The sequence below is a fragment of the Dama dama genome, chromosome 5, assembly GCF_033118175.1.
Source record: "Dama dama isolate Ldn47 chromosome 5, ASM3311817v1, whole genome shotgun sequence".
NCBI lineage: Eukaryota > Metazoa > Chordata > Mammalia > Artiodactyla > Cervidae > Dama > Dama dama.
Window position 1 is genome coordinate 5,911,296 of NC_083685.1, and position 27,872 is coordinate 5,939,167.

The following is a 27,872-nucleotide window of genomic DNA, read 5'->3' on the forward strand; positions in this document are numbered from 1 at the left end:
CCCCCTTTCTCCCAGAGCGGATGGTTCTGCCCCACCTACTCTTGCGTGTGTCTGGTTTTGCTTTTGCTCTGGGCTGTGCTTCTCAGTTGAAAGTAAGGCCCCACGGGGAAGACGAGGAATGTCCAGTGGAGGCTCGTGGTTTCCATGCAGTCATCCAGAGTCCTGCCAGCAGTCCCAGTTTGGGAAGGCCCGCAGGCAGGAGGGGAGTATTTGACAAATGCCTGTGTGTGAGGCAGGAACTCCATTTAATCACAGGAGACTGGCAGCAAATCAGGTTCTTTGGCACAGAAGGAAATCTATTTGTCTGGCACATAGCATTGTAAAGAATCTGTGTTTAAAATTGCTTACTTTTGGTGATTACAGCAGATCTGCTTCTAATTAGCTTTATACAAACCTTCTGAGAGGACTAGCACATATTTTCTTTATAAGGCAATAAAGTCTTTTAACCTTATCTTATATGTAAAGTAAACTTTAAGCAGCCTCCAGCTTATGAATGGATTTTGTTCCAAAAGTTTTTTAGTTCAGTTTTTGAAATTTGGAACATGTTTCTCCCGTAGTGACAACATTATAAATCGGGGTTTGGTTTGCAGGCCAGCCAATAGAGGCCTCTCCAACCTCAGTTCCTGACACTTAACGGTGTGGCTCTGAGTTCTGGGTCTTGGGAGCCGGGTGATAGGATGGCTAGTACAGAAGACCGGCTCTTGCCTGTACTTTGAGGCTGGCCCCAGGCAGGGTGTTTAAACAGACAAGAGTATGTTATGGGTGCTTGCTCCCTTCCCTGCAGTGCCTCTGTTCCACATCTGTCGCACTGTTTCTCTCAAGTCAGACGCCCTTCTCTAAGCAGCGCCCCTCACCACCACACAGTCTCGGCCTCTTCCCCCCCACCCCTTGCCTGGGTCCACTCCTTCCAGATGCACCAGGCTCCAGAGAGCCGCCAGCTCTGCCTCCAGCCCCTCGGAGCCGCGGGTGTCAGCTGAACACTGAAAAGACCAGGATTACACCCTCATCCACAGTACAGCCTTGGCATCTCCAAAAAGTGATTTGCCAACACCAGTTAAAAAACCGAAAATGGACTTCCTTGTACTGGTTTGAACTCTCAGGAAGGACGCTTTCTTCTGGTTTTGATTTCTGAGGCCGCACTCGTAGCACGAGAAGAGTGGTGATGGCAAAAGGGTAGCGGGTGGAGCCCTTGGACAGATGCCGGCTGAGGCCTCCTCTTCCCCGGGGGGAGTGCTTGCTTCCCTGTCAGCGTTTTAGTCTCAGACACTGAAGTGCAGCGCTGACAAGAGGTGGTGACTGTCTCCCACCTGTGGCAGACCTGCAGGCCCAGCTGCGTCTCCATGCACACCTGTCACTCGTGAGTTGGGAATTGCACTTGAAAAGAAGGTGTAAGACAGCTAGTTACACAGAAACCCAGCTTATCAGAAAGCATCATGATTGTACCCATGTGGCCTAAACTGACAAATTCCCTCATAAAGTTGGTAGAAATCTGTCCTTGGTTCAGGGTTGGGAGTCCATGGCAGTTTCTTTGTTGAAGTATCTCAGAAATACTTCAGGTCAGATTTCAGGGTTAAGTGCTGGTCATCTTGGTGTTAAATCCCACATAGGCTATTTTGCTCGAGGTCACCGGGGATGCTTTATCCCGTGTCATGTCGCTGCTGCTCTGAGTCCTCACGGCTGGTTTGCGGGCATCTCCTCAGTCTGGGCGGCAGCATGCCTGCAGTGCCTACCCAGAGCGCTTAACATCTCCACATCCTCTGCACCACGGAGGCATCTCCCCTTTCCTTGAGGTCGTTTCCCTGACACCTGGTGGGAGAATTTGATGTGTTGTAATTCTCTTAATTCTCAAATATTTTAAGAATTGGATTTCTCTCAAATGGGTTTTGGCCCTGGAGAGAAGGCATAGCATCTCGAGAGGTCAGGCATGAGAGGAATGCCCATGCCTGTAATCCCACAGAAACACTGAGATTAGGCCCAGCAACTGAAGGAATACTTAGGGCAACCTTACACTTGTTCTTACCTGGCCCTGCAGGGGAGGGTGGTGGGAGGGGTTGAGCTTCAGAAATGCGTTCCTTTCCGTCCACCCTTTTCCCGATTTCCTCATCAAGCCGCCTGTAGGCCGACGCGAATGTCTGTCCTTTGCGAGCATCCTTGTGTTCCTGTTTCTTCTCCCTGCGTTGTCCCTGTGCGCTCTCGTTCTTCTTTCGCCTCCTGCTCTTTAATGAACTTCCCGTGAAGAACTCCTCTGAGGGACACTGGTCTCAGAAGCCAGAGGTGGCCACACTGCATGGCTTCCTCTCTGGTCCAAGGACTGTGAAAAAGTGAACCAGACCATCAGGGCATTTTCTCACACTGTGTTGGTGAGCAGTTCACTCACCGTGGTGATCTTTGATAATTTCACTTCATCAGTCTGCAGGCTTTTGTTTCCTGTTTTCGAGAAGAGATATTAACATATTTTTTTTGTGCTGTGTAAGAAAAGCCTTTTGCAAGATTTTCTTTAGGTCAGGGTAACTGGAATGGCCTCAGAACTTCATTTTAATGAGGTTATATGCTTATAAACAGGCAGCGGTCACTTCACAATCTCTTCAAGGTCTTTATCTCCCTTTGGTTACTAACCCAATGTAGAGTCTGTAATTTCAGCAGCTCATGATTTTATTTTACGTTTAGATGCGTAAGAAGGGTTCCGTCCGAGGCACGTCGGCTGCTGATGTCTAAATGAGTCCCCTGTAGGGTCAGAGACAATATCAAACTGTGTAAGTGAAGACCTGGGTAAAAAGAATGTTTAAAAACCAATACCTTTTTGGTAATGGGTAGTTAACTTGCTGCATTGAGACAGTGTGTTAAATGTGGTTTAATTTTTAGAATTTAAGAGAATTTAATATATTTCAGACATTGACAGTGAACACGAGTTATTATTGTATAAGAATTTCATCTGTGGAGCAGGTTGAATTTAGTAATCCCAAGTTAGTTCATAGTGTTGCACATTAGAATCCAGCTGCCAAGTACACTCACTCATCATGCAGCTAATTTCCCATTGATAGCCAGTTCATTGACCTTTTTCTCACCAGGACCTTTTGTGGTTAGTAAGGAAACATGTAAAAGCATTTAAAATTAAAGATCCTTCATCCCGTGCCATAAGAGCCAGTCTCAGTAACTCACCTGAGTTGAGATTTTTTCTTAACACCAGGAAGTCCTCCCTCATGCTGACTCTTCAGGTGTCTTTACATTTAGCTGTAATATGTGTAAATACACTGGTTTTCACTTCCAATGTGAAATATTTGTATGGTGTTACTTCATTCACACACATGTACATGCCCAGAAACGAGATTTTCTTATAGGGGAGAAAAGAGAACATCAGAATCTAGCCCACATGTTGAGACCAGGATAGGTAAACAAAAACAGGCAGTCTACTGCTGCCACTTGTTAATACTGAACTGTGGTGGTTATTGCGGAAACGGCAAGACACAACAGTTCTCTCACCTGCTGTTTCTTTGCTGCCCCCTGACATGTACTGCCTGCTCTTCAGTTACTGAGCAAGCGGTGTTCAGTCCTGAAGTAAAGTTGTACCAGTAAGAATGGATGAACTCCACTAGGGCTCCTCCAAAAGCCCTTTTCTTAAAATTCAGTGTTCACTTAAAAATTTTTTTAAATTTATTGTTACTTTCATTAAGTTTTCCTGCGTTTCTGTGATTTATTTCTGCTTCTAATTTATTTTCCCTCTGATGAAACAAAATATGCTCTTAGTCAGACCTGAGTCAAGAGATTAAATGTTAAAAATGCAGTAGTTGGTGTGCACTGTCTGCCAGAAGTTTTGCTGCACTGAGGATCTTTTCCCTAGAGAATGTTTGCGACAAGCTGTGGTCTAACATGTTTTGTGTGTCTTTGAATTTTAATACATTGCACTGTCTTTTGCTTTTCTTACAGTTACGTAATCAAGGTCAAGTAAGGGGAACCAGTGCAGCCAGTGATGAGTGAAGAAGAATCTGACCATGTCTTGCAGTGTTGACGTTTCCCAGACGTGTGCTTGTGGTTCTGTGCCCACAGGCACAGGTCCCAACTACGTGTGTATATATGTTTGTGTGTGTCAATCTGTAGCTGTATATAAAACGCATGTAGAGCTACAGATCCCAGTACACACACTTGTGTATATATGTACATACAAACATACTGAAGGGATTAGTACAATTTCTCCAAAGTACTGTACCTATCTTCAGCAAGAATGCAAAAGAAAATATTTTCAATATATATACCTGGAACAGATTTTAATAATTATCAGAGTAATACCATTAATGGATGAATTGACTGCAATGTAATACTAGCTGGTATGTTTCGTAAATGTCAAGTTGTGGACCAAGATATATATATATATATATATATACATATATATATATATAGCCTTTTATTACTTTTTTGTTCTTTTAAATCAGTCTCTTATAAACTTTAATTTTAGTCCCATAATCAACAGAATCCCACAGGAAAACTTATTAAAAATCTTTTGGTATTCCAAGGAATCTGGAACAAAACTCTGAATGTATTTAAAATCATTTCTTTCTGGATTTTCATTATCATATAGCCAAATTGAACAATATCTATTAGTAAAGAGAGTTACAGGCCAGTTTTTACTTGTTTGCCCCTGAGGTAAAGATCCTTTTAAAAAGAATTCCATTTTTTATTCAATTTTTGTATTTTAAATTTCAAGTATTTTTCTACATCAAGTCTAGGAAAAATGGAAATGACGGTCTGTGATTTATAAAAAAAAAAAAAAAAAGAAAAAGAACACTGTATAACTTTTCAGGCTTCTGTCAGGCAAAGACAGAAACTGATGAAGAAATTTATAGGATTGTAGGCCGTTAAGAAAAACTGGAAGTACAGCGCTTCCATGGAGTCTTGTTTCTAAAATGACTGTTTTCTGAAATTACAGCTTGGAAACTATGCAAATGATCTAGATTCCTCACAAGTTAACACGGTAGAACATAGATACTGATGCTGTTTTGCTCTTTTCTGGTTGAAATATATACTGGGCGGGGGAGACGTTGCATCTGAGACAGGAAGAGATTCAGAGGCAGCGCGAGGCCTGTCTGCACACGGTTAGGCGGCCCAGCCGGCGGCCAGCGCAGCTGCACCCGCACCCGCTGGGGTGTGCTCTCCTGGGACGTCATCGGAACACACCCTGAACACGCATCGGGAAAACAGCCTAGAGGCTGCTGGCCTCCTTTTGTCCTCTTTCTTTTTTCCTTTTCTTTTAAGAACAATAGCTAGGTAAGATTTTTATCATCTTTCTCTGTCCAAGTCTAGTTCTTCACCTGTCAGTCCTGGGAGCTCAAATAGAATGTTGTTGTTGAAGCCTTGGGGCCCCAGCCATCTTCTTTAACCTCCCACCCCTCCTGCCCCATGCCAGGCCCCGTGGTCATACCACATTTGTAATCTGATTGGCTGACAGCCCCGCCCTCCCTGCTCCCTGGTTTCCTGCGGAAGCCCTATGTCCCCACTGAAGTGATCGCAGTGGCCTGGACACGGCTGTCCAGGGTTACTCCTGCGTGGCAACACCTGGTTCCCCACGGCTGCAGACCCCTCACCACACGCGTCCTCTGTGTATTCAGGATCAGAACCGACGTCTACTCTCTGGGCACTGCTGTAAGATAGGTTTTGTCAAGAGCATAATCATTGTCTGCAAAGTGTCTGATGCCAGGAAGATTATTGCTAATCTGGTGAAGTAAAGAGTCTCGCCTTCTTTTAATGAACTTCACTCTCACTGGCGTCTGTAGCATCATTTGGGAGCTTGGGCGCACGTGGAGATGATGGCCCGGCGCATGGATTTTAATGTTTTTCTAACAACTGTGGAGATCTGAGGGAATGTGTGGTGAATGTAAAATATCTAGTTTACTTGGCAGTCTCTTGTGTAAATTATAGTAAAACAAAGTAAATGAAATTTAAACAAAAAATAAATTTGATCACAAAATGCCACTTGTGTGCTTGAGTGGTTGTTCGCCTGATGCCACGCCTGGTTCAGAACACTATGAACCGCTTCTCTGCTATTTTTTAAAGAATTCTGTGGTGGTCAGCACTATCACTTTGGGGGAAAAATTTTTTTTTATTGACTTTTTATTGTAAACCTCTGTTCTTGAGGTGTGCCTATGCCACCTTAAGTTGTTACATTTGATTTCTTAAATAATTTTGTCTCTAAAAGCTGAACAGTAAAGAAGGATTATATATTATTCTGAGGTTTTCTAAAAATTTACTTTTAAAGGGGAAAAGTATGGAAAACCCATAGTTTTTTTTTTTTTTTTAAAGCCATAGTATTTTTAAAGTACTCAGTAAGGATTTTGCCATTAGATTCTGCCCATTTCAAGACCATGGCTTTTTGGTTTGGGGCCGGGTTTCACACCTAACTTTTCTCGTGGTGCTGGGTTAACATTCTAGAGCAGTTCAACCTTCAGAGAGGTGGCCAACTATCTAGATGGAGTTAATGTATTTCCAAGGTGTTCTTGTGTGCGTTTTCCAAGGTGATCTCAGTGTTTTACCTCAGAGGTGATGTTTGCATTCGCGTGGACCGCCTGTCATCCCTGGGTTCAGCAGTGCGCGCGCTTCCACGGCGGGCACGCGGGTCTCCTGGAGGTGCCACAGTGAGCAGCCGTGCAGAGTGCAGTGTGGGAGACCGGCGTGTCAACAGGTGGACGACAGCTCCGTCTGGTAAGTCGCCATCTGACAGTAGAGAGTTGGTGAGAGACACCTTAGATGTCATCCACGTCAACACATGTGAGAAAGCGAACGTCCAGGCTGAAGGCAGCTAGGTAGCGGGGTCCCTGGGAGCCCCCTGCTGACCCCTCACCAATCCTGGACTCCTTGTGTGTGTGTGGGGCCGTGGGGCCCAGCTGTGGTGTGTGCAGTTAGCCAAGGCGCCGTGTCCTCCAGCGTGTGGTGGTCCCCTTCAGTGTGGTTTCTCTCTCCTGCTGCACCCGTTCGCCAGCCCGCCTCCCGGCTTTTGGTGAATCACAGCTAAGATCACCTGCGGACCTGCGCTCTTGTGCTCAGTCATGCCCAGCTCTGCGGCCCATGGAATGTAGCCCACCAGGCCCCTCTGTCTAAGGAGTTTTACAGCTAAACAATGCTGCAATGGGTTGCCATTTCCTCCTCCAGGGGATCTTCCTGACCCAGGGATCGAATGTGCATCTGCTGTGTCTCATGCATTAACAGGCAGCTTCTTTACCACTGAACCACCTGGGAAGCCCGTGAACCTGACACCTGGCTTTTAAAACTCATTTTCTTCTCTCCTTTTCAACTCATTAAGCAATAAAGTTTCACAGCCCAGCCCAACCTACCTCTCAGGTCTTGTCTCTGAGGGAGTAAAAGACAATCTATTAATGGCTGTTTTGTCCATTTCTCCTCCGCAATCAAGTTGACAAGGGGTTGGCACAGAATCCCCTATTCCTGACCACGTGGAGGGAGAATGTTCTGACTGTTCTTAGACTCAGACCTAATACCATTGAGGGCCACTGGATGTAAGGAGATAGAGTTGAGTGGGTCCAAAATTGATTTTTTCAAGTTGCCCTCATTGTCAGTTTTAGAGTTGGGGCCTTTGCACGACTGGAGGGAGGGAGGGAAGGTGCTTGAAGGCAGGTTAAAGGTTGTCCTGCTGACACTGGAGCATCTACAGGGCGTGCTTCCTAGGAACCTGCCAGGGTCACTTGGCATTTTCTGACTTGGAAATGTTAAGCAACCACGATCTCTTCAAAACCAGTTCTTAAACCAGACTGGACTAGGGAAAGTAGAAAACTTTTGAGTGTTCTGTTACACTTGAGCTACTGGTTTAAAGCAGTTCAGCACATGCAAACCAAAAGTTCTCAATCTTGGCTCCACTAAGAATCACAGGGGAACCTTTAAAAATGTCAGTTGCCCACCAGCTGCTTTTCTATGGCTTGTGTTGAGTGTGCCCTGTTTTCAAACGACAGGGGAAAAGCTTAGAGAATTTCCAGTCTCCTCCTGAAAGACGGTCAAGAAGACCACCTTCTCTCTAAGTCATCAGACTCCTGCCGGTTCTTCAAAGCCCAGTGCCCACTGTCCACACAGCCTTTGTTTGCCTAGCATGACCGCCAGTGGTCCATTCCCCTCACTCGGCTCCTACAGGCTCTGCTGCCTCGGTTAATAATGCTCATTGTCATCTTTCATGTGTCCGTATGTTTCGCTTCCCACGTGAGCTCGGGAACTCCTCCCGGGCAGGAGTCACAGTGGTACCCCAGAACCGCCTCTCCTGGTGGAACGTCTGACTGAAGCTGCTCCTGCCCACAACAGACTCCTGCCTGTGCTGTGCAGGGCCGCTTCTGAATCCTGGGGCTACAGGGGAGGGGAGCATGACCAAAAAAAAATCCGTAAGATCAAATTTCTGCTCTGAGAATCAGATCCTGACTGCCAGCCGCAGCAGGAGGTAGCGCTTCTGGTAGCTCAGCGTACAAAGTACGAGGAGAGGACAGACGAGGGAGCTCCAGGTCCGTGTTTCTTTCTTGCGTTCCAGATGCCAACAGGAGTTTTGGTGGACTTCTTCAGGAGTCTAAAACCAAACTCATAAAGTCTTTCCTCCTCCCATCACTTAACTGCATGACTGGCTGTGCTGCCCAAGCCAGAAATCTTAGTTGATCACTGAGTCTTAAAAGTGTCCCCAACTGCTTGTGAAATCCTGCTCCTCTTGAGGTATCCTGGTGCAAGCTGTGCTCCCGTGAGCCAGCCTCTCATCTGGGGCAGGGGGTCTGCAAACACAGTAAATGTTTTTGGCTTTAAAGACCACATGATCGATCTCTCATAGCTATTCAACTCTGCCCTTGCAAGGCAAAAAGGGCCATAGACAATAGGTAAAGTAAGCATGTCTGTTCCGATAAAACTTTACTTACAGAAACAGGCAGTGGGCCAGATTTGGCTGTTGAGGCCATAGGTGCCAAGTGCTGGACTACATCTTGTAAAGCCTCAATGAGGCTCTGCCAGGGGTGACTTTCTAGAACGGCTCCTGATGGTGCTGCACCCTTGCCTGAACACCTGCATGGCTCCCAGGGGCCCCAGGGACCCCAGTAGCCAAGGCCTGTGAGCAGTGAGGGCCTCAATCTCCTGTTTGTAAAGTGGAGCCAGCGACTGCTCGTCCACCTCATGGCCACTAGATGTGTGAAGGGACTGGGTACTGTCTCTAGAGAGGCTCCAGCCTTAGGAAGACAGTCACTGCAGTTTGCCATCTGATTGCCAACCCAGAGTCGAACAGGCACCTACCAGAAGTTGAAGGGAAGAGCTGTGCTAACAAAATCTGTTGACATATAAAATACAAGATAATCCCAGGTAGCTAAACTCTTCCCGACTGGCATAATTTTACATTGCTCTATGTCTACTGTCCAGGAAATACCATCTGTGACTGTTAAACCAAAATGCTATTCTCGTGGGAAAGCTCACAGATGCCCTATACATTTTCCATAATTAAAATCTGGCTCCTTCCATAGATGCCATTGCTAACATGTTAACCTGAGCTTGGCCCCCATGGCTCCTGACCGGGCACGGTGAAGCTAGGCCTGGAAAAGCAGCCTGGAGTTTTCCCTGAGTCAGTGACACTCCACCTTCGGTCGAGTCTGTTTACTCCTTGGGCTTCTGAGAAGCAGTAAAGCGCCGTGCCAAGTCTCCGCCTCGTGGATCACTTATATATTCTGACACCACCTGCTCATCAGTTGATGGTAGAATTGCCTTGCACTCGAGACTGAGGGGGCTTCATGAAGTGGAACAAAGGCGTGGCTTACAGTGTTTATTAATGTATGTGCTAAACAAAAGCCTCGCCTCTGGGCATCCCGTTGCAGGCCGGCTCCCTGCAGCCCCGAATACTGATGACTGGCGTGCTCTCTCAGAGCCACCTCCATTTTCCCATGGCCCCGGAAGCCCTGAGACCACTCAGCCTGCCGAGAAGGGCTGTTGGTGCATCCCATCCATGCTGCTCTGTAGCTATTGCTCCAGAAAATTCCTCCCCGGAGAGGCACTCTGTAGGATGGGGCTTCTCCCAAGGAAGGGTGGAGAGAGGCTTAGGATCGGGCCCAGAAGGGTCATTCATTCATGTAGATCAGAGGGTGGCAGATCTTTTCTATAAAGGGTCACGTCGTATTTCATAAATATTCGGGGCTTTGTGGGCCGTGCAGTCTCTGTCACAGCTCCTCTTTCTGTCTTTGTAGCTCAAAAGCAGCCTCAGATGTTGTGCAGATGAATGGGTGTGGCTGGGTTCCAATAAAACTTTATTTGCACAAACAGGTGGTGGGCTGGGATCTTGTCCTAGGGCCACAGTTTGCCAATCTCTAGATTCTTGCCCCACCCCCCAGACCCCCCACTAAAACAGTCAACATTTAATAGTGTCTGTCAGGCATTGTTCTAAGCACAGCATGTAAATGGCCTCCTTTAATCTTCACTACCACTGACTCAGTGGTAAAGAATCCGCCTGCAATGCAGGAGATGTGGGTTCGATCCCTGGGTTGGGAAGATCCCCTGGAGAAGGAAATGGCAACCCACTCCAGTATGCTTACCTGGGAAATCCTATGGACAAAGAAGCCTGGAAGGCTACAGTGCATGGGGTCTCAAAAGAGTCGGACACAACTCAGCGACTTAACAGTAACCACCCTATGAAGTAGGTGCTGTTATCACCCCCTTTCACAGATGAGGACATTGAGGCCCAGGTAAGTGTAATTTTGCTAGGTATTATTACGGAAAGCAGTGGAGCCAGGGATCTCACCCAGGGGCCACTCCAGAGTCACGCACAACCTCTGCCCATCACCCCTGTGTCTCCCTGTTTGAGAGCTGCAAGGTTCCATGCCTGTGGCATATACTAAGGGCTGACATAAGGAGCAGCCACAATGATAATTCTGAGGACACTCATGTTCTCAAACACCACTTAGGAGCAAACTTCCATGACCAATTCTTCCCAGCGCTCAGAGCCAAGAAAGCAGTTCTTCCTAAACAGAGCTCGGTTTCCCGCTCAGTCTAGGTGTCAGGAAACTCCCATGTGGCATTTATGTCCAAACTGAGGCCACCTCTTTAGGCAGGCCTCCTAGCATCACTCCACCCACACCCACCCAGTCCCCCTTGCCACCCCTCCTACTTGAGCTTTGTGACGGTGCTGTGACATTTGAGGGCCTGTGCCCACGCCTCCTGCGTGGAAGTCCCCTCAAACTCCTTGCGGGAAAGGTTTAGTGATGATTCTGACATAGGTAGAAACACAATGTCTGCCCTGTCAAGGTGAGAAGTCAGGAGAACTGCAGTCTTCAGCTGCGGGTAATCTTAAGGCCTGTGGCCCCCTGGAGGGGGAGGCCACCAGGGTGGTTTTGTCAGCGTGGGGGAATTTGGGGTAGTTTCTTTTCCTCCGAGAACTGTCCTCAGTATCTCGCTTTACAGAAGATGACTCTTACTTAAACTATCTCAGTGAGGCTCGGGACCTTGTGGGCACTTCCCCGTGTGCACGCCCAGCCGTGCCTTCTCTCACTGTGGGTAGGAATTTTCGCTTCGGCATCTGGTGGCCCATGAGATCACCCCTTTCCCTAGGCGTGTGCCAGAAAGCCGTTGGTGGGGGGATTTCAGGATTCCTCCCGGCCCCTTCCAACCCAACAGGCTCAGATTTTCCACTTGTGTGATTGAGGTCAGCGCCTGCATTCCGGCTGGCGAGCTCCCCACACATGCAAGCTCCAGGCCTCAGGCAGGGGCTTCTCAGACTCACCCTGGAATTCAGCCCCCCTCCTCGCCCCTCTCCCTCCTCCTCGCCCCTCTCCCTCCTCCTCGCCGCCCTGGATCCTGGGGTTCAGGGCCGGGCGGGGCAGGGGGGGTGGTCCATCAGAGACTGGGGACAGCCTGGCCCAGCCTTGGCTCTGGGCCACCAGGCTGAAATGCAGGCCTTGTGTTTGCTCGGGCCCGAGAGTGTGGACGAGTCATCTGGCCGGGCGAGGAACAGTGGGATTACTGTTGCTTGCAAAGAGCTCCGTTCCTGTCCTTGTCAGTCTGTCCACCAGAGAATGTGGAGGTTGTCAACCATGACCAGCCCCGTCAGGTTTACTAATGGTCACTGCTGCTATCTCTCTAGACGTGGGGGCTTTGGCGTTCGCCGCCTGCATTCCAAGCCTGACACATCCACTTACTGAGCAACAGGCCAACAAGTACGTCTCGGCCCCTCTGAACCTCACTGTCTTGCCAGTGAAGGCTGGGGTGATCATACCAACATGGGACATGGCCGGGAGACATGAATGTGTAAGCAATGCGTGGAGACCTCTACAGCACTGGATTCACCCTACGGTTGGTTGACTCATCAGCTAGGGGGACTAGCCATCCTGGTTCGTCCGGGTAGAGGGGTTTCCTGGGAGGCTGGACTTTGGGTTCTAAAACCAAGACAGTCCCGAGCAAACTACGACAGTTGGTTACCTTATTCCCAGCCCCAAATATCAACATTTTTGAAGCTAAAAGCTTTCATTTAAAAGCAAATACAAAAGCCAAACCCAGATTGTATAGGAAACAGACCACCTTGCCTTGCAGCCCCGTGTGCCCCTAGACTGACTGCCTCTCTTGCTCCGCCCAGGGGCCCGGGACTGCTTTCCTCAGGCGGGATGACCCATCTCAGAGGGAGCGAATCCCTTCCCCACCCTCTGCTCTAGCTCAGGGGTCCACCCTAACACCACCTGGGAGGGAACAGGAAGTCCTCACACTTTCCACAAATCAACAAGCTGACCTCGGCTGACAAGAGGCAGAGCTTCCTGCGGCCAGGGCCTCTCTCCCCAAGCAGGTGGGTCAGGTCATTCCTTCCATCTTTGCTTCCAGGACAGAAGCCGACCTCCTCATTCTGTACTGGCCCGGCACACTCTTCATCTTCACCCTCACCTCCAAGCTCCAGCCACATGCGCCTTTTTCCAGATTCTAAGACCTAAGCCCTGGGGTGCCCGCCAGGTCTGGAGCCCCCTCCCTTCCCTGTTCATCCTCCAACCTCAGCCCGGCGGGGGACGGGGGCCCGACCTCCCAGATGCCTCCCCTGACCTCCCGACAAGGCCAACATCCCTAACAGTGTGCTGCTGTCTCCGCCAAGCTGGGAGCTCCGTAAACGCAGGGACAAGGAGCACTGGCGGCGTTGGCCACCAAGAGCTCAGGGCCGGATTCCCACTGTCTGCCACAGAGTCATCCACGCGCCACAGATCTGTTTGGAATGCATGGAGCCGAGAAGCCCCGGGTTTAACCCCTGCCCTCTCACGCCTTTCCCACAGGGCTGCAGACAGGCTCTCTCTCGACCACTACCTGTTAACCCTTCCCCTTTGCCCTGCCTGCAGCCTGGCCGAGGCCACGTCCCAGTTTAAGAGTTACCCCACCTTGCTCCCCTCCCCTCCTTTGCAAGGAAATATTTCTGTTTTATGACTAACTCTGCTCCTCATTTCTCTCGCGTTATCTTAATGAATTAACTGGGTCCCCATCGTTCCCCGGGGCCCCCCACGGTTTATGAGCTGTACAACAATATCTGCGATCTTAGTCAACCCACACAGTTGTTGTGCTGGTTCCTATTACAGTAATTGGCATAAACTTTATTCTTTTGCAGAGAGATTTTTTTTTTTTTGGCCCACTGAGACTGCATAACCATCTGCCATAAATTGAGACTAGTACGGCTTATTTTGGTGAATGCAAAATTGGATCCCATTCTTTACTCTGTGGCTTGATTCAACTTCCAGATGGTTAATCCACATGAAGTAATAGGAATGCACCACAGCTCTGCTTAGCTGAAGATGGAGACGTAATATTTATTTGCTGATGTGGAGGCCTCCGAACGCTGCCCTGTCGGGATGTCGGTATAAAACGCAGCGGCACAAAAATGTCAACTTGTCCACAGGAGCAACAGCGTTCCTCTGAGTTGCCATGGGGGATCCCCGATGTTATTTTTTTTTTTTTTTTTCTTCCCGGTCTGCCCTTGACCTAATCTCAAGAGGTTTAGTTCTCTCCTGGGCTGTTTCTTATCAGCTATGTCTGCCCATGGAGCCGGCTTCGCATCTGCTTTGACTTTAGTGCCTGTGACATTTTCATTAATACTTCTTCAAGGTTGAGCCTTGATTCCAAATATCCTGCAGCTCACAGAAGCTGAAGCTCAGCTGTGCCTGGCTGGGGGGCTGCTGGGAAAACTGGCCCGGTGGTATCAACAAGCTCAGATATCTCCACCCAGGTAGGGTAATCAATCCGTTTTCATTGTTATTTCTCCCCCACAGTAGCTTGCCACACTGGGGGATGGGATGCTCAGATCTAGGTCAGCAGACTGGAGGTCTTAACCCTCAATTGTGCTTCTAGTCCCAGGAGTCTTGACTGCCCTGTCTGCCAGGATTACACATCCCCACCAGCCAACCCAGGTGGCTCAATGGTAAAAGAACCCACCTTCCAAGGCAGGGGATGTGGGTTCCATGCCTAGGTCGGGAAGATCCCCTGGAGAAGGAAAAGGCTAGCCACACAAGTGTTCTTGCCTGGGAAATCCCATGGACAGAGGAGCCTGGTGGGTTACAGTCCATGGGGTTGCAAAGAGTTGGACATGACTTAGCGACTAAACAACAACAACCAGCGAACTTTGCCCTTGCAAACTCGCTCTGGACTTTACAGCCTGGCCATGTTCCCCACTCCATCCCAGGGAAAACTGGAAACCCTCAAATATCCTGGGGAAGACTGGGGCTCAGGGCCTCCTCTCTGCACCTGCCCAGGTCCCTGGGAGCCACCTGCATTTGAACCATTGATCCTGCATTTGATGATCATGTTAAAAATGCAGACTTCTGGACTGAGGGAGACAGACTAACCCAGTTTGCTCAGAATGATACTAGTTTTAGCACAGAAAGTCCCATGTCCTAGACTTTCCACGTCACCCTACTTGGCCCCACCCCAGACCCCAGAAGAACTACTGCTGAGGACTCAGGCCAAGGGATCTAATTTTTATCATTTCCCTTGTGGTGATGGAGCACTTGAACTGGGGAACCACAAGTACACTCAGGGCCCACGTTCCCTCACTTTGCCCGAGTGTAGCACACGATGCCCTTATCACTTTCTTGTGTAGACTGTCTGCTTCACTCGGTGTGAGTTCCTCAAGGGAAGGGCTCAGCCCAGTTTGCTTTTGCCTTCAGTTCCCAGCTCTCTGTCTGGCCCACAGTTGACACTCAGACGCAGTGAAGAAATAACTGGATGCAAGCAAATATCCATGGTAGAGAAAGTGACCCAGACCTGTTTCCCACATACTCTTCCAAAGTTCTGGGGTGGATTCGATTAGAAATTAGATCAAGGAAATTCTAGAAGGGCAGGAATTGGATCTAGGATATTTTGTTAAGGGAGTGAAAACCTTGAATATTCCAAGATGGAACAAATAAGGAATTAGATCTAAGAAATTCTAAAATGGAATGGACTGGAACCATGAACATCCTAAGACAGAATTGCTTTCTTCCTTAATCATCACGGGAGCTTCTGCAGGCAGAAAGAACAAGAGGCCAGATGCCTTGTACCTGATTATCGAAGCCTAGCATCCCTTAGTGCTTTCAAATGTTTAAAATCTGCAGCTCCTCAAATAATCACAGCTGTGCATGAAGACGGACTCTTCTCTAACTTGCGTGTGAGGTCTCCAGGCCGGATGATGGGGACCAGGGAGCCCAGGAAATGGGCTGAGCTGAGGGGAACGAGTGGGAGCCAGCATCTGGCCCTGGCAGGATCCCAGCATCAGGATCCTTCACGCCTCACCCTGGGCAGAGCTCAGCCAGGTGATGACTCTCCTCTTCTCTGGGTATGGCTTTGAAGTAGGTGCAAACACAAAGGATTATTTGTATGGGTTTTATGCATCTGTGAAAACACTGAGGTTGACCCAAGGTCCTGGTCCTAAACCCTGTTCACGATAATCCCACTGGTAAGAAGGAGTGCATGCAAGAAGCAGAGTCCTCAAAAGCAAAAGGGGAGTCCAGGGATCACCTGAACAGGCGTCAGGCCCGCTGGATTTAGTGGCAGTCAGCATGGTTGTCCAAGTGGATAAAGCAAAGCCCAGTGACAGGCTGTGGTGGAGGGAGCTGAGGACACAGCCGAGCAGGTGATGTGCCTTCCCATCCCGCCCCCCAACCCTCCCTACACCCCCACCGACTGAGTCACGTGCACCTCTCTCACCCCACATCCCCATACAGGTTCCAATGGGCTCCGCCTTGAACTCAGGTCTAAAATTTGGCCCTTCTCACCACACCTGCCTCAACAAACCAAACCCAGCCCAGCCACCGTCCTCTCCCTGGACTGTTGCTCAAGACCTTCCTAACTGGCCCCTTTCTCCTCCCACAGAGAAGCCAGAGTGGCTCTCTTAAGCGACAAACCGTATCAGCCCTTCTCTGCTCAAAGTCCTCCCGAGTGACCGAGAGCGACTTGCTGGGCCCACCTGTGCCAACCCCTTCCCGCTCGCCTCTCCTGGACTCCACACTCCAGCCAAGCCAGCCTCCTGCAGGCCGGCTCTCCAACACGCCAGCCGCTCCCTTCGGGGCCTCCACTCCTGCTGCCTGGTACACGGCCCCCAGAGCCCCTCCCGGCTCCCTCTCCTGCCTCCCTCAGATGCCCTCACATGCCCCCTCCCCACTCTAGGAGGCCTTCTCAAGCCACCTTACCTGAAACAGCCCCGCCCCGCCGCAGCTCGGCGCCCTTGGGAGCACTCACCACCACCTGCACCGTGTGTCTCGTGTGTGTGCCCACCGCTCGTCTCTTCCCACTGGACGAGAAGCTCCATGAGAGCTCGTTTCCCGAGGCCCTCCTGCCCGGACCCTGTGCCGGCTGTACTAGGTGCTCAGTAGGCACGTGCCAGTGACTCCCCCCAGCGTTTCTCCCGCGTTACAAGAGGCTGGTGAACCACACGGTAGATGCAAAGATCACAGTATAACTGAACAGGGCTGTCCAAATGTAATGATGGCCATTAGTGTCACTCCACCCCAGAGCGGCGATTCTAGAGCATTCTGTGTAATTGGAGTACAATTAAGCATATGGCAGTGTTTCCGCCAGGCCATAGATCTGATTCGGAGCCTCCCCGACATTGGCTCTGGTTTCTTTCTTTTCCCTGTAACAACAAACCTGGATGCAGCATCGGGCGGGCCCTGCGGTCTGGGTCACAGGGGAATACCAAGGAATGAGATTCATGCTAACAAGATTTAATCCTGAGACGTTGGGCTATATATCCAGTGGCGATTTCCTGGATTTTGCAGCCAACATAAATAACAGTGAGAGGATTCCCACTGCGTGACGTGAGGTTCGTCCTACTGGTCTGGGCCAGGATGGACTGCTGTTGATGGACGAGGCAGGGGCCCCCTGATGGAATCCGTGGAGTTGCACCCCACTGGCCCCCCCTCCACCTCCACCTCCACCCCTCTATCAGATCACTCTGCAAAGCATCCACAGGGTGAGGGGGCCAACAGCAGAGATGAAAATTAAGACACATATTTGGCACCCAGTCCAGCCGAGCAGTGAAATCCCTCGTCTGTATGTATAAATCATGAATTTTCCAATTGGACCGTGTGCTTCCTGGGGGTGAGGTCTGTACTATGTAGGCAGCCAGCTTATGTAAACTTGGAAGTCATTCGTGGCACCTCATTTTCATAAAAGGAAATGAAGTGTGTGGTAGGGTAGGATTAGAGATAACTTACATTGTGGGGAAATGGACGGATAAAATAAGGGATGTTCATAAAATGGAGTAGTATACAGTAGCTAAAAGGAGTGAGCAAGGATGAACCTTTGAAAATTTACACCAACGAAGAAAAGAAAATGGCAAATGAGCCACAGAGGATGATATCACTTACATTCATTTAAAAAACCAGTAACCCTGGGGGACTTCCCTGGTGGTCCGGCGGTTAGGACTCGGTGCTTCCAATGCAGGAGGGCATGGGTTCGATCCCTGGTTGGGGAACTAGAATCCCACCTGCTAAGTGGCATCATGGCCACAAAATTTTAAAAAATAATAAATTAAAATCACCTACCCAAGGCAGTTTTTAAAGGGGTGGCAGGTGTCCTGGAAGGCTGAAATGACCTTAAATACATAATGCCCATGTCTGTGGTAGCAAGGAGCGGAACAGATTGGCAGGGGAGGGTCTGTCTGGATAGATGCTGACACTGAGCTGCTCACAGATGAGTGTCCTTGAAGGAATCAGTTCATCCCTTTAATCGCTGATTAAAGGCAAGTCAGTCAGGCTCCCAGCATCTCCCAGCCTGGGCCTGGGTCCCAGAGCCTCGGTCTGCCTGCTCAGTGGGTCTTCTTACAATGCCTGCTCAATTCACGGGACTCCAGCCTTCATGAAACTGACATAGCTAGGGGCACTTTCTCAGCCAAAAGATCCTTTATCGAATCCTGAGTGTGAAAATCCATGTTGAGTGCCTTCTCCTCTCCCTGTGAGGATCTACGGATCCCTTCATTTGTAGACCTGTAGGGAACATCGGTGCATCTGCTCATTCTTGCTGTTGTTTCTGTACTGTTCTCCGCTCCGCTCGTTCCACTACAGGAGTCTGGTTCAGCCATATCACCCCTTCCTTGGAGGCCTTCTTGTCTCTTCTGAGACCAAGGTTCTCTTTGGTTCTTTTTTTTTCCTTTTTCTTCTCTTTCATTCAACCCACTTGTCTTTTTTTTTTTCTTAATTATCATTATTGGAGGATAGTTACTTTACAATATTGGGTTGGTTTCTGCCATACATCAACATGAATCAGCCGTAGGTATACACGTGTCCCCTCCTTCTTGAACCTCTCTCCCACCTCCCACCCCATCCCATCGCCCCCCAGGCTGTCACAGAGCACCGGGTTTAAGCCCCCTGAGTCACAGAGCGGTTTCCCACTGGCTACCCATTTTACACATGGCGAAGTGTATGTTTCAATGCTACTCTCCCAATTTGTTTCACCCTCTCCTTCCCCAACTGTGTCCACAAGTCTGGTCTGTGTCTGCGTCTCCACTCCTGCCCTGCAAATAGGCTCAGTAGTACCATTCTTCTGATTCCATATATATAAAGAAGTTGTGGTACATATATACAATGGAATATTACTCAACCATAAGAGGAATGCATTTGAGTCAGTTCTAATGAGGTGGATAAACCCAGAGCCTGTTATACAGAGAGAAGTAAGTCAAAAAGAGGAAAATGAATATCATATATCAACTGACTCGTCTTGAAGAACTTCTTTGTGCCATGAACTCTTCTGAGTGGGATTTTATTTATTTATTTTTTTGAGTGGGATTTTTAGATGTCAATGCAACACAGTTTCTCTTCTCAGAGGGAATTCAAATTCAGTATCTCTCTCCCAGGCAGACTGACAGGCAAGGCCGGGGTGGAGAAACAGGGATGCCCAAAGAAAGAGTGCTAAGCAGGAACGTCTATAAACGCCACCAACCACGGGGCATGCAGGCCGAGGAGGGTGGGCAGAAAGGAGACGGAAGTGGGAACTGGGCTTATGAGGAATGGTGGAAGGCCCTGGAAGCCCACAGTCCATTTCAGAGACAGAGGATCTCTCCACCTGCCTGCAGCCCTTGGGGATCCAGTAATGCAAGTTTGGGGGAAGGGGGGCCTCAGTGGGGAGTCCACACAGGTTGAGACAATTAGGGGGATAGTTGGGGCTGAGTCATCTTGGCAGAGGCTGGGAGGAGGGTGTTGGGGGTGGGTGGGTGGGGCCCTCATCAGCATAATTGCTCCCGACTTCTGCTTCTCTTTGACATGGCAGTAAAATAAGTTAATCCATGGCTCAAAAAAGGGTTGAGTCTCCTCTTGCAACATGTCATTAACAGCAAAAATCTGCCTGAACCTGACACCAGAATGACCCGGTGAGGACCCTGTCCCAGGGCAAGGAGCAGGGAACATGGGGAGAAAAACTGGCAAATCATATCCCCACCCCAAGCCTCACAGCCTCAGTCTGGGCAACAGGAATTATACTGTATTCCATCAATTCTAAAAAAGTAATTTTTTTCCCTCTTGCATTTTAATATCTCTAAAATTGGGATGTGGTGTCTTAGGTTTGATGACATACTGTGATAAGAAGAGAAAAACACAAGAATCACTACTGTTTAGGGAATGCTTACTCCATGCCATGAATTGTGCTGCTGAAGAAAACTCTATAGAGAGTCCCTTGGACAGCAAGGAGATCAAACCAGTCAATCCTAAAGGAAATCATTTCTGAATATTCATTGGAAGGACTGATGCTGAAACTGAAGCTCCAATACTTTGGCCACCTCATACAAGAGCCAGCTCATTAGGAAAAAAAAAAAAAAACCCCAAGGCTGAGAAGCATTGAGGGCAGCAGGAGAAGCGGGCAACAGAGGATGAGATGGTTGGATGGCTTCACGGACTCAATGCAGATGAGTTTGAGCAAATTCCAGGAGATGGTGAAGGACAGGGAAGCCTGCCATACTGCAGTTCATGGGGTCACATAGAGGTGGACACAACTTAGGGACTGAACACCACCACTCCACAAAAGGCACCATTTCTAGGAACTTTGCAGTTTAATCCTCTCAACAACATGCTGAAACAAATACTGATTCCACACCCTTTCTGTGGAAGGAAAGACGTGATTATTCCCTGGACACTGTGCTCCTGTCACACTGACCTTTTTGGGTCCCTCCACAGGCCCTCTTCGTATGCTGTGTCTGCTGCTGGGACACTGTTCTTCCCTTTCTTTGTTACCGACCGCAGCCTCCAGCCCCCAACCTGTGTGGAGCTTCCCCAGGGAAGCCCTCTGTGACTCCCATGTTCTCAGGGCATCGTATACCCCTCCTTTTTCTGTTCGGACTGTATAGCTTCCTGCACTATTGAATGCCTCCTCCTTATTTTGTCCATAAGCTCCATGAGGGCAGGAGCTGTGCCTTTTTTTTTTTCCTGCCCATGGCACCTTCTGTTCCTCCAGGCACAGATTCTGGCATAGGGTCAACACTTCATAAATATCTGCAGAGGAGCTTGTGTTTAAAGAAAACTCCTGAACAAGTGACTCAGAAGCAAAGTATGTGGGGTTGGGGTAGGGGAGGAGAGAGATCTGTGCTTGTTTGCCTGGGCTGGAGGACAGGGGCATGTTCCAAGCTAGACCGGCTGCCTTCGTGCCCCTTGTCTGTGAAACAGGGAGAAGACATGCGCCTTAATGCGGTCTCAGGGAGAGTAAAGAAGCTGATATGAGAGCCGGGCCCAGCACGGCCAGCTCAGCGGTCACAAGTCACTTCTTCCACTTGCCTCCGAAGAAGGGGCTTTTGATCCTACAGTGTGTGAGGTCCTAGGAGTCTGTGGAGCCTGGAACCGGAAAGCTTGGGGATGCGCCGCGTGTATGAGGCCGTCACCTACTGTGAAGTCATAGTTGCTGGGTCACATTTAATTGCGCCCTAAAGAGCAGATGGCCACGCCAGGGGCTCTGACACATTGCTCTGTTTGCCCGACTGGCAGCGCCGCCCCAGTGGGCACGGGGGCCTTTGTGCCGAGACTCATGCAAAAGTCAGGCTGTAGTCATGAGGGTATTTTTCAGGCAATTCTTATCTGTTGTGGGGATTTCTCTGGCTCTGGCTCCCTTTTGGTCTGCAGTGGGGAACTTGAGACTGAGTCTTAGTGGAGACAGCCAGAGGCGCAGGGATGGTTGAGGAGGAGGAGAGAAGGCCTTGGAGGCAAGGGTTTTGTCTTCAGCTCCCAAGAGCTGAAGGCCTGGGTGGGGAGGCAGACAGGACTATAGAGGGACTCAGTCAGCTGCCTGGCTCCTCTCAGCAGCCACCACCTGCAAAAAGTGTCACCTCCATGAGCCTCAGTTTCCTCACCTCTAAAATGGGAGTAATAGCATCTATAGGATGAGGGGGTACAATTGGAAAGAAACTTTAAATAAACAACCCAAGGTGCTGCCACTCTGACCACCCCCTTCAGTCCACGTTCCCACTCCGTCTTGTCTGCACACACTTGGCTTATGTGGCTGCAGGCATAGCGTGCATTTTGCTTTTCCTAACCTTCTGTTAGATCACAATTCTCCACATTTTTACATGCTTCTTATGGATTACATTTTTTTTTTTTTTTTGCCACATTGCACACCATGTGGGATCTTAGTTCCCCAACCGAGGATCAAATCCATGCCTCCTGCAGTGGAAACACAGAGTCCTAACCACTGAACTGCCAGGGAATTCCCATGGTTTACATTTCTAATGGTTGCTAAATTGGCCATTATAGGTGTGTCTCAGGAGTAACTAAAGCACACATGCTCAAAGCCACATAATGTATGCACAAATACACACACACATGCTCACACTCACACAACTTCTGTCAACTGTGAGGTGTTCAGACTGCTCCTACATTTCCACCATGGTAGACAACATCTTCATAGGGATAATTTGTTTTTGCCATTTTTAAATTATCTCCTGAGGATGAATTTCGAATTGGGAGATCCCTGGGCCTAACTCTGTTACTTTGCCATTTTGGAGAAGGGGTACATTAAGGATGGCACTTCCAGCAGGGCTGTTAGACACAGAAACAGTGAGGCAGTGAGCCTCCAGTGCCTGGAGGTGTACAGGACAACTGGGGCAGTTATTCACTATCTGACAACTATCTGTCGGGCGTCATGGTGTGTCAGGCCTGTGTTAGTTGCTGAGGACACGGGTGACATGGTCTCTGCCTTCCTGGAGGCAGAGGGAAAGGAGACAGAAAGGTAAAGGACAGTGACCTCACAGCATGCACTCTGTGGGGCTGCTCAAGGCTGTTTGCTCCCCTTCTCACACTGCGAAGTCCCCACTCCAGGCAACCACAGCTCTGCATGTGGGAATGAATTGTGCCTGGGCTACAGGTCACTGTGCTATCACATGCTTCATGGACCCCAGCTCCATGACCTGCAGCCCTTTCTTCATGCCTCTGACATGAAGTGATTTGTCCTGGGGGCTTCTAGGCCCCTCTCAATGCCTACCTCTGGACCAGAGATTTCTTGAGGACTCCTTTTAATCTATGCCTGCAGGATTACTAGCTATTGAGACAGGGCTTGCATGAGGGCAGCCTCTAGAGATGCTGCTTCAACTTCTGAGAGTCCGTGGGCAGCTTCTCTAGGCTGTTTCCAAGGAGTATGCACAACTCCCATCCTACAGGAGCCACAGGGCAAACTGCTGGCCTTAACGGTTGTCTGAACGAAGTCTAGAGACCTTGGGTTGCTATGTGACCTTCTGCCACCCACTTCACCTCTCTGTTTCCACTTCAGGAGAGGGGCATGGTAACACAGGGAGTTTCAGCTCAAGGCTGGGCTACTTCACTCCCTCCCTACAAGGTCCATTCTTGGTTCTGAACACCAGATAGGGCAAACTTGATCACAAGAGTTGTAAAATTACGGGTGTATCAGTGAAGGTCTGAGAACGGGCAGTTAGAGCCATGAGAACACAAACTGGATGAGTATATACCATATATACCACTCCTCCCTATTCATCCCTGAATACCTAATACCTCTGCCAGGAATGGATATGCTACATCAATTGGGAGCTACTGTCCACCTATTGGGAGACAAACTGGAGATTGGTGTCCCCTAGACAGAGGGCATGGATGACAATGTTAACAGCTGAGAACAAACCTCCCTGGACAGAGCAAGTTGATCTCCCTGGAGTAAGTCCCCAGGGAGGGACAAGGTGCAGCAACCAGGCCCATGATCATCCATCTAAAACCTGGATATATGTGGCCCAGCAGAAAACAGCTCCCTCTCTGATAGGCAGTGCCCCGTCATACAGGGCCCAACTGACCATGTTAAGCCTTACTGGAAAAGTGAAAGTGTTAGTTGTTCAGTCATATCTGACTCTGTGACCCCATGGGCTATAGCCCGCCAGGCTCCTCTGTCTAGGCAAGGGACACTGGAGTGGTAACCATTCCCTTCTGCAGGGGATCTTCCAGACCCAGGGATTGAATTCCGGTCTTCTGCACTGCAGGTAGATTCTTTGCCATCTGAACCACCATTAGACCCTATCAGACCAGGTCAATCAGCCTGAAATACCCCCAGTCTCCTTGTAAAGACACTTAGTGGAGGGACTCCGTTGGCAGCCTAGCGGTTAAAACTCCGTGCTTCTATTGCAGGGGGTGTGGGTTCGATCCCTGGCTGGGGAACTAAGATCTTGCATGCCACATGGCAGAGCCAAAACAGAAATAAATAATACCCAGGGGGGATACCGGATGGCACAGGACCACAGGACAGCCAGCGAAGCCACCGAGGGCACATGTCCAGTGGTCTCTAACCCGTATACCTCACTGGCCACTCTACTGTCCACCAGGACCTGCTATTCTGTCTTAGATTTAAAAGATGCCTCCTTCTGTATTTCGTTAGCTCCAGAGTCACAAGACATTTCTGCTTTCCAGTGGCAGGGCCCAAACACACAACAAAAAAAACAACAATACTGCTGGACTGTCCTGCCCTGAGGGTTCAAAAATACCCCCGTCATCTTTGGGGAAACTTTAGCTAAAGACCTAAAAGATCTCCATCTGGAGGAGGAAACCCTCCTCCAACATGTTAGACGACATTCAGATCTCCAGCTGTAACCACCCTGAGTCACCGAGCTGATAAAGGATATAAGGTGTCACAAACTAGGGTGACCTAGGTACGCTTCATTCTCACAGAAGGTCAGAGCAGCCTTCCCCAGGTAAGGAAAGAAGCTACTTGCAGTCTTGCCCCTTCTAGAATTGTAAGACAGCTTCGGGGTGTTTCCTGGGGATGGCTGGATTTTGCCACATCTGGTTCCCTAACTATGATCTAATACCTGGGCCTCTATATGAAACGTTGAAAGGAAAGGATGACGATCCTTTTGAATGAAATTCAGAAGGGGAAGGGGCCTTTCAAGAGTCGAAAAAGCAATTACTTCAGGCCCTCACGCTGGCCCTCCCAGATTTAGCTAAACCCTTGACCTTTATGTTCATGAGAGAAGGGGGATCGCCCTTGCGGTATGCGCTCAAAAACTGGGACCCCCCCAGCCCGGCGCCTTGGACTTCCCCGATGGTCCAGTGGTTTAGACTCAGAGCTTCCACTGCAGGGGCACAGATTTGATTCCTGGCTGGGGAAGTAAAATCTCACTGAGCTGTGTAGTGGGGTGAAAAAAAAAAACCCGAAAAACCACACACACACACAACCCCAAAACACAAACAACCCCCCCCAAAAAACCTGGGACCCCTCACTTGGGGGGTTGTTTATTTCTCTAAGGAGTGACCTCCCTGCCTACCCACAGCGGAAGCGTGCAGTTTGGTCTGCCAATTGCAGTATGGACTCCACAGCAGGTTCAGGTTTTGCTAAGTTCTAAGGGAACAGAACGATATTGCCCCCCCTCCAAAGTGGATTCAAGCTCAGGCTGTGCTTTTAGACAACCCAAAGGTTACCATAAAAACCTGTCACAGGCTACACCCAACCACAATGCTCCGCACAGAAATGGGGCCCGGAAGCATGATCCTACAGAAACCACAGATGAGATCCACTCCTGACGCCCCTACCTACGACGTGAGCCCCCACCAAGCGCTGACGGGGAACGGTTGACAGATGGAGAGACGGGAAGAGGCTGACAGGACATGCAGGGACCGCCAGACCCAAGTCACAGAAGCACGATGCCTCCCCCGAGGACTTCTGCCCGAAATGCCGAACCCACAGGCCTCCTGGAGCTTGCGAGCTTGTGATACAGAAGATCTTAAATGTTTACACAGACTCCCGGATGCACGTGCCACCCGACACCCCCAGACCTGGGGCTTATCTCTTTCGGGAACAACTGAGCCATCTCGGGTCACTCAGAGATGCCGACGCTCAGGGCTGGGGGAAAACCAAACAGAGCTGAAGGCGGCCAGGAGCAGCTCTGCTCTCCCACCCGTCACCATGAGGGCCCTGCCTCCCGGCAGGACGCAGCACAGAAGACAGACCTGCTCCCTCAGTGCCTCCACAAACCGAGGAGCCAGACGAGGGGCGGAGGAGGGGTTTGTCTGTCACCAGCAAAGCCCCCTAACAGCTCTCGGGAAATAAAAGCAGAATCTGGATATAACGAAGTCTAACCTTTTTTTTTTTCCTGTCTCCTCTGTGCTTAGTTTCACTCACTCAGAGAGTCACGTGCTGACGTTTCAAACCTTTCAGGCCTCGAGCCAGAGTTCCCGGTGCAAAATGGCTGCACAGATACCTCAGTTCGGCGGGCGGTGTGCAGACGGGCTGCACACGACACTCAACTCAAGATGGCGGCGGCAGACTGTGTGCTCTGGCGCCCGGAGCAGCGCCGCTGTGCAGAGCTCCGCCCTCTCCCCTTTGACCCTATAAAGTAGCCCCGCCCATAGCCTGCCCGGATACCTTGGACTGTGGAGCTTGCGTCTGCATTTCTCCATGCATTGATTAAAGAACTGGGACATCGCTGGTGATGCAGTGGTTAAGATTCTGTGCTTCCAAGGCAGGGGGTGCAGGTTCTATCCCTGGTCGGGGAACTAAGATCCCACATTCCCTGCAGCACAGTCAAAAAAAAAAAAAGATAAAGCCTTCCTTTGCTTCCGAACTAAACTTGGTCTCTTTCTACTGATTCCAACGACACTGGACAGGACTCTTGCTAGGGACCCACTTGGGAGGGTGGGTTATAAAAGTACAAATTTGACCTTGTCACTACTATTTAAATCCTCTCAAGGGATCCCCAGTGCCCTCGGGTTAAATTCAAAATTCCTTAGCCTGGAATTCAAGCTGCTCCTCTGTCAATAGCAGCCTCTCCTCCAGCTCTGTTCCTGGAGAGAACCGTATTCAGCTCTACAGCCACCAGCCTCTACAACTCTGTGCCCTTCCTTATGCTATTGCCTCCACTCAGACGTCCGTCCCTGTTGAAATGCCTTTCTGTGCTCAGTTCCAAGATCGTCCCCAGCGGAGCTTGGTTGAGTTTTGCACACTGAAGTTACTTGCTCATAGAATCACTAGGATTGTGTTATAAACACAGGTCCCCAGTTACCGAGCTGGGGTCCTTGATGGTCTTCTGCTTCTTCTACTGTTTGACTTTCCCCTCTGACTCTTAGTTGCCTGGTCTGTAAAATGGGCATAATCAACGTGCAGATGTAGCTGGGAGGATGAAGTATGATAGTATTTATATAGATTCCCTAGTATGGCCAGGGACACTCAGCAGATGCTGTGTAATATTTGGAGAAGGAAATGACACCCCACTCCAGTATTCTTGCCTGGGAAATCCCATGGACAGAGGAGCCTGGTGAGCTACAGTCTGTGAGGTCACAAGAGTCAGACATGACTTAGCTACTAAACCACCATCACTGTTAACAGTTATGAGGGGCCATCATGATTACTCTCCTTTGTAGGGTGACCAACTGCCCCATCCTCCCTGGGCTGAGAGGTTTCCTTGAATGTAAGGCTTTTAGTTTTTAAAACTGGGAAGATTTGGGGCAAGTCAGGATGAGTTGGGGGCCCTACATCTCTTGCTTTCTTCTCCTCGGATCAATGATCTTGCTTGCCTGCCTTGGTCCCTGCTGGCCAATAGAAATCGCTGAATCTGGGGCCCCAGCTGAAAAGCTGGAAACCCCAACTGAAGAGATGTAGTGAACAAAAGCACAAACAGTTTTCAAATATATTAAGAATTGATGTTTTCCTTCCAGGAGTGATGTGGTCTGCATGTTGCCCTTTATTCCTCTGAAGGGGTCACATTATAACCACCCCACCCTGACCCCCATTCCCTTGGCCTCTCAGCCTCATACATGTGCACGAGAGGGCTGAGAAAAAGTCACATTGGCCAAACTCTGGCTGGATTTTTCTGAGTTCTTGATACTTTAAACTATACATCTAAATATTCCTCCATTAGAGTCTTGGGGATTATTATTATGTTTTTTTCCTGCATTTTGTTCCTGGACTTATTTTGAGCCAAACGTCTCCTCACCCAAACTCCTCTGCCTCCTTTTCAAACCCAAGGCCACGTCCAACCTCGC

The 27,872-nt window shown here is 49.4% G+C and overlaps 2 protein-coding genes across 3 annotated transcripts in view; both read left to right on the forward strand.

Moving 5' to 3' along the window:
• PITPNB (phosphatidylinositol transfer protein beta) overlaps positions 1 to 5,964 on the forward strand; it is a 58,348-nt gene extending 52,384 nt beyond the window's left edge. The window contains exons 11-12 of one of the 2 annotated variants that reach the window (XM_061141646.1): positions 2,668 to 2,753; positions 3,925 to 5,964. In XM_061141646.1, the coding sequence (XP_060997629.1) occupies positions 2,668 to 2,715 (48 nt within the window). In that variant the 3' untranslated portion in view covers positions 2,716 to 2,753; positions 3,925 to 5,964. The remainder of the gene's footprint in view (positions 1 to 2,667; positions 2,754 to 3,924) is intronic. The other variant, XM_061141645.1, reaches the window with a different exon arrangement.
• On the forward strand, positions 4,733 to 26,231 carry LOC133055492 (uncharacterized). Its single transcript, XM_061140686.1, has 7 exons — positions 4,733 to 4,738; positions 6,504 to 6,690; positions 12,077 to 12,285; positions 12,805 to 13,044; positions 16,360 to 16,517; positions 16,597 to 16,784; positions 26,050 to 26,231. The coding sequence occupies exons 1-7, from the start codon at positions 4,733 to 4,735 to the stop codon at positions 26,229 to 26,231; spliced, it is 1,170 nt and encodes a 389-aa protein (XP_060996669.1).
• The last annotated feature ends 1,641 nt before the right edge of the window (positions 26,232 to 27,872 follow it).

Coding starts and splice junctions, on each gene's coding strand:
- LOC133055492 (XM_061140686.1), top strand. Junction 16,518..16,596: donor GCCTCCACTCCTGCTGCCTG/GTACACGGCCCC, acceptor TCCCCACTCTAG/GAGGCCTTCTCAAGCCACCT. Junction 16,785..26,049: donor GCCCGGACCCTGTGCCGGCT/GTACTAGGTGCT, acceptor CAAACCTTTCAG/GCCTCGAGCCAGAGTTCCCG.